Here is a 6,000-nt window from a genome sequence, read left to right on the forward strand (position 1 = left end):
TCTATATCTATAATCACACATTTTTAGATTTCTCATTGTCAGTAACAAAAATTTGACTGACTAAAAGCATCACCCACATAGCTGCAATGATACATATTCCGCCTCCTTCCAGCAGCACCATATGCACTACAGCTGCTAAACGGCTATAATCAGTGACAGCAGTTACATGACAATGTGACTGGCAGTTAGGTGACTCTGCAATCATATATTTGTGTTTTCTATTCAAGGAAGACTCATTATTATAGGATGAAGATCTGCAGTTTAGCATATTTGTTTTTCTGCATTGTCTTTGGTAGCTTTCACTGAACCAAATAAAACGTATAAAACTTGAAATCCATCTTTTGTGGCTGCACACTGCCGTGACATTATGGGTGTGCTGAAGGTGCCGTGTCAATCAGTGTATCTTGTCTCCTTCATGGTGGATTTATTCCTATACATTTTTTGAATGTCAATGTGGAGTGGTGAGTCTGGAAAGAAATCTTTTCGTTTTGATTCATAGGCGCTAACACCCCGAGATGTTTACCTTTAATGCTACAGATAACTTGAAATGTTTCTGCTATCAGACTCAGTTGTACTCACTCTGGCAATATCTCAGCACAATAAGACATTTTCTACAGTTAGACAGTCATCTATCTATGAGAGAAAGACATATACACCTCCAAAAATAGAAAACAGGGCCAGAAATACGCCTTTTCCTTCAGGAACATTCACGTTTGACATGAATTTTCCTTTTCTTTTTGCATAACCTGTATCTGTCACGTTTCATTATTTTCCTCTGAATTATTTCCTTTCTCAGTGGTTGCAGTCAATAACCTCATCTGGCAGACCAATGCCATGTTCAGGCCATTCGTAGAGGTGAATGCTGTCGGTCCGCACCTGGCTGACAAGAAGCGCAAATTCAGCACCAAGACCAAGAATAACAATTGGTCACCAAAGTACAATGAAACATTCCAGTAGTGAGTATCCAGTTTTCTTTCTTGTTAGTTAAAAAAGTGGAGAGAAGGGGCAGTAAAACTGGTAGTTTTTATTGTAGTGCAGTTATTAATATGATGACCAAGCATGTAGAGTATAAAAGATGTGCCCTCAAACCAGAAATCTTCATGCTGTAGGCACATCTCAAAAGAGCCTGCAGCAACCGGTACGCCCCACAGTACCTGTAAAGCCTTACCACGAGGCCAGCTGTTCTAAGCTGTGAATAGAAAGCAAATTCTTCTGCTCTTTGTCTTGAAACAGTTGAAGAAAATCAAGGGACTGCTTTTGCAATTTTATGTCTTCAACACTGTAATGCTCAGAGCCAAGCCAGTGCAGCCAAGTCACAGAGCAGAAGTGATCTTAGACTGAGTTATAGTGTGATCTGTGCAAGCACACTGCTGGTTGTATCTATATATTCACTCCTGGCTTTGCCATTTGAATTTGACAAAGCCATTAGGTTGCTAGGGATAATTAAAAAATCGATCTTAAAAGAGGCAGGCTAAGAATAATGGCTCATTTAAATAGAAATGTTCATTTGACTTACAAAACATGATTCAGTTGTCTCATCATAGTCACACATACAATTAGGAGGCTTTTCTCTGGGGAAATGTCACCAAGCCAGACTGCTATACTGACGCTTTATATTCAGCAGCGAACAAAGCTGAATGTCAGGTTCCCAAAAGCAATTGGTTTGCACTCGTGTACGAATCTTTGGAACGAGACTTTGGGCTTTTCACTAAGTTTGAATGATAGTAAAGACAGTGCATCAGATTTAATTCAGTGTACCTTTAAGTGAATTTCAATTTACTGAACAGCATTTGTAGGCCACTGTCGTTATGTTATTAACCCTACTGTGTTAGTTTTCATTAGCCATGCCACGTATTATTAGTTATTAGTGTTTCAGAATCATTCTATGCATTTGTAATTTTGCATCTTGTGAACATCTTCGAACTCCTCTCTCACTTGTCTTTTCTCTCCTTGTCATTCCTCCCAGTGTTCTGAGTAACGAACACGGTCCCGAGGCCTACGAGCTGCACGTCTCAGTAAAGGACTACTGCTTTGCCCGGGAGGACCGCATCATCGGCATGACGGTCATCCAGCTCCGAGAGCTGGCGGACAAGGGCAGCTGCTCCGCCTGCTACCCGCTGGTGAAGAGCATCTCCATGGACGAAACGGGCCTCACCATCATGAGGATACTCTCTCAAAGGACCCACGATGAGGTGGCCAAAGAGTTTGTGCGTCTCAAGACAGACACACGCTCGGCGGAGGAAGTGTCATAATGTGGAGTGAAAAAATGCAGTATTAAAAGAGTTGTGTTGTCTTAAGTGAGAGATAGAGTGGAAAAAAAGATGGAGGGAGAGAAAGAGCGTTAGCAGCAGTTGTGGTTTCGGGCGCAGAGGCTGGAGGAAACAGCAGCAGAATGAGATTGTCCAAAGAGAAGCAGAGGAGGCTCGAATGTGGCAAAGGCAGCAAGAGGGAGAGAGAAAGAGAGAGAGAGTTGTGTTTGTTTGTTTTTGTGCATGTGCGTAAAACATCTGTTGGAATGTTCATTTTAAAACTACAGTATGTACAAGTGTTTACTTACCGTATGCTTACTATTAAGTACTATATTCTACGAGTTATGTTAATGAGACATGATACCTTTTGTACAACATTTAGTCTTTTTGAACAGAGATTTGTTCCAATAAAGTGCCAAACCAGTGGAAAAAAAGAACAAAATCAACGTATATGAATTATGGTGAACTTAGTATGTTTGAAATTTGCTCGATTATTTTGTCCGGTGTAAGTCATTTTCTGACCGTGTGGCGTTTTGATTGTTGCAAAGTCGTTCATTTTGCACCCCTCGTTTTTTGGCTTCACGTTCTTCCACACAGCACTGTTGTGCATGTCCTCTTCTCGGTCATGTCTCTCCCATGATTCCACAGTGACCGCCGAGCAGGGTCCTGTCCCCTTGCCTTCAAAACTGTTTGTATTTTAAGTCGACCTGAAAATAGACCATGTTTTTTTAAATGGCGATGACTGCTATGTAAACCTTCATAGGTGTTTGTAATTTTATAACCATGACAACAATGACGACAGCCTCCAGTGCTAACAGTCTTAGCAGAAAGGATGGAAATGTTCTCTTTTTCTTCGGCTTACTTTGTTCTTTCTTTTCGACCATCGGCTTCCAGCCTTTCTGAATGACCACTGTGAACATGAGCTTTGGAAGGCAAGCTTACATGACATTGCTGACAGTTTGATATTATTGTTTCATATTTTTCCGATAACTTTGTTCCTGATAAACTGCCAAAGTTATATAAAATATTTGTACAAAAGCAATCCATTACATGTATGAAGATATATATGTACATGTGATCTATTACTTTTTCAATGCTAAATATCTGATTGTTGATAGGGTGGTACTAAGATTTTATTTTTTTTATTTCCTGTGAAGCTGTTAACCAATATGAAAGTTGCACATGTTACTTTACACATTAGTTATATCAGCTTCTGTCATTGGAATTATTTTTCTTCATAAAGGAAAGAGTCTAACATTTGGTAAATATGCAACATTCCTATGTATTGCACTGATGGCGAATTGTATGTCATGTAAATATATTTAGTGAGATATTGTACAAAAGTCTACTTTTCTTCTATGTGCATAAAGTATGTGCAAATGTGTTAAAACATCCGGGTCATTTTGAACAATTGTCCAGTAAGTTTCCCGTTAACATTTAAGTAGTCATCATTTCTGAGGATTTTTATATCTGAAGCATCAAGGTCTGTGAAGAAGCAAATTTGTCAGCTACTGTTCATAGTAGCACCTGATTCCTTGTATTTTGTGCTGAGACCTTTGCAAAGCTCTTTGCTCTTATTGTGGGTAAATTGTGGTTACAACCAATATAACCACTATGGAAATTATGTAATCTCTGAAAAGGCTTCCAAACAGGTTTTCCATTACACTCAAAAGAAGGAAGAAAAATCAACGCAATGGACCCACAGATATTTCATGTTTATTTTACTATGCTTCTGTTACACCTACATTACCAGCATTGTCACTCAATCGCCAACTGTGATTTTGGTGTACATGCTTTAGCAGCTGATTCAGCCTTGATCCCTTATTCTAAAGCAAAGTTAAGGGCAGTCTGATGAGCTCACCGCTTTATATCTCTAAATTTTTTCACATTTTCATGCTTGCGCTCACTTTAAAGACTCATAGGGACTTTGCTTTTCTAAACAAACCACGGTGTCTTTTGTTTAGTTGACTTACTTTCAGCGTTTTACTCATCCAACCTGGTTAGTCTGGTAAAAAACTAGAACAACTCAATAGGTACACACCAGGCAGTGGCAGCTGAAGTGAATAACATTGAACATCTTGTTACAATGCAGTGTTCTGCTGAAAAACATTTGGTGCTGGCATTCATGTGGATGTTGCTTTGACACACAATACCTGGCACTGCAAGAACTGCTCAAGTATGGCCCAAATAACACAACAAAGAGTCCAAAAGGCACTTACCCTCTTGTGATCCCAATGCGATCATATATCCACACGATGCACCAGAACAGTCCTGATCCATGGAGGCCCCACTCTTCCACCCATAGGACCCAAAGGATCCGATGCCAATGGGATTGACCTAAAAAACAAACAAAAAATGATTGGTGTTGAGTTCCAGAGTGACACTTTGGCTCCTAGTTAGAAACTTTCAAGACTTGTGTCCTCCACACCTGCCGTATAAAAGCTTCCTGGTGGAATCTACAGGTGGCATAGTTAGAAATCTGACGCGCCATTGAAGATATTTCAGCTTTTGATGCATTTTCTTTGAAAACCACCTACAGGTCTTTCCACCAGATACTGTAATCCTTTGCAAAATACATGAAGGTTTTGTAACAAAAAAAAAAAAAAAAAAATTGCTTTTTCTTTTTTTGGAATTCATGGTGTGTGAGATGAGTGTTTTTAGATCAGTTATGCTCTACTTACAGCCAGTCATTCCACACCCACAAGAAGAAATGCACGTCTATGGGAGGAAATAATCTCACAAAAACATGTCACCTGGCAGAACCTTATTGCCATATTTCTGCATTTTTATGTGGGCCATCTGTGTTATATGACATGGATAATACTTGAGGGAAATGCAAACTGCACAACTGTCATTCAAAATGACGCAGGAAAAAAATACTTCTGAAACCACAAGAGCAATATCTTCTTCTTCTGAGATGTAAGATGTGCATCAAAAACTAATTGTTCCGGCCACAGGCACACAGTGCATCTAATCATCTGGAACCAGGACATAGGAGGGCAAGGCAATGTAAGTCCATTTGTCAGTTTCACCCTTTAATATTGTCTTTATGGCCGTGGTTTAGTTTTGAAGGAGAGGACGAAAGAAAGACAATGAGAGGTATCACGAGACTGACAGAAAAAAATTAGATATAAACCAGAATAAGGTAAAGAATGTTAGAGGAAAATGACAAGATATGTGAAATATATTTTTAGTCCTGAGCTAAAATGTTTCCCATTTTGGATGTAGGAGATCAATGAAATTATTATCTGGGAAGACATTTCTTGTGTTCCAGAACTAACCCCCACAGGGTTTTTATTACTGAATAATAATGGTGCCTAATGATGCCTAATTTGTGGTGTGAATCCTTGTTTTTCTAGCATGGAATTTGAATCTTTCAGCCAGTCATTCTACACTGTAAATTCCCTTTTCAGCATTGAAAAGTTAAAGATCACAGAGTAGAAAAAGTTTAACATTGTCAGTTGCAATTTTAACAACTACAAAAAAGTCCATATTGTTAACTACACTGTAGCTAACAAGTGTGACATTAGTGAGTCATTTAGGTTCACATTTAGAGCAGTTTTAAGCAGTGTCTGAAGCATTGCAAGAAATTGCATCACTATTTTCTAAAAAGATTCTCAGATGTTCTAGTCCCCTGCTTCACCTGCAAGTATGTGTGCGCATTTTGAAATTTTCAGTCATTTTCTTCCCCTGAGCCAATTATGCCAGTCACGTCAGCTTGTTTTCTCACTGTGCAATCAGAGAAACAGGA

General features: G+C 39.1%; 1 protein-coding gene across 3 annotated transcripts in view; it reads left to right on the forward strand.

Moving 5' to 3' along the window:
* The window catches only part of LOC111562838 (protein unc-13 homolog C), a 118,137-nt gene extending 114,498 nt beyond the window's left edge, over positions 1 to 3,639 (forward strand). For all 3 annotated transcript variants that reach the window (XM_055009273.1, XM_035944146.2, XM_055009280.1), the window contains 2 exons: positions 797 to 956; positions 1,967 to 3,639. In XM_055009273.1, the coding sequence (XP_054865248.1) occupies positions 797 to 956; positions 1,967 to 2,252 (446 nt within the window). In that variant the 3' untranslated portion in view covers positions 2,253 to 3,639. The remainder of the gene's footprint in view (positions 1 to 796; positions 957 to 1,966) is intronic.
* The last annotated feature ends 2,361 nt before the right edge of the window (positions 3,640 to 6,000 follow it).

Source organism: Amphiprion ocellaris, chromosome 1 (assembly GCF_022539595.1).
Source record: "Amphiprion ocellaris isolate individual 3 ecotype Okinawa chromosome 1, ASM2253959v1, whole genome shotgun sequence".
Lineage (NCBI taxonomy): Eukaryota > Metazoa > Chordata > Actinopteri > Pomacentridae > Amphiprion > Amphiprion ocellaris.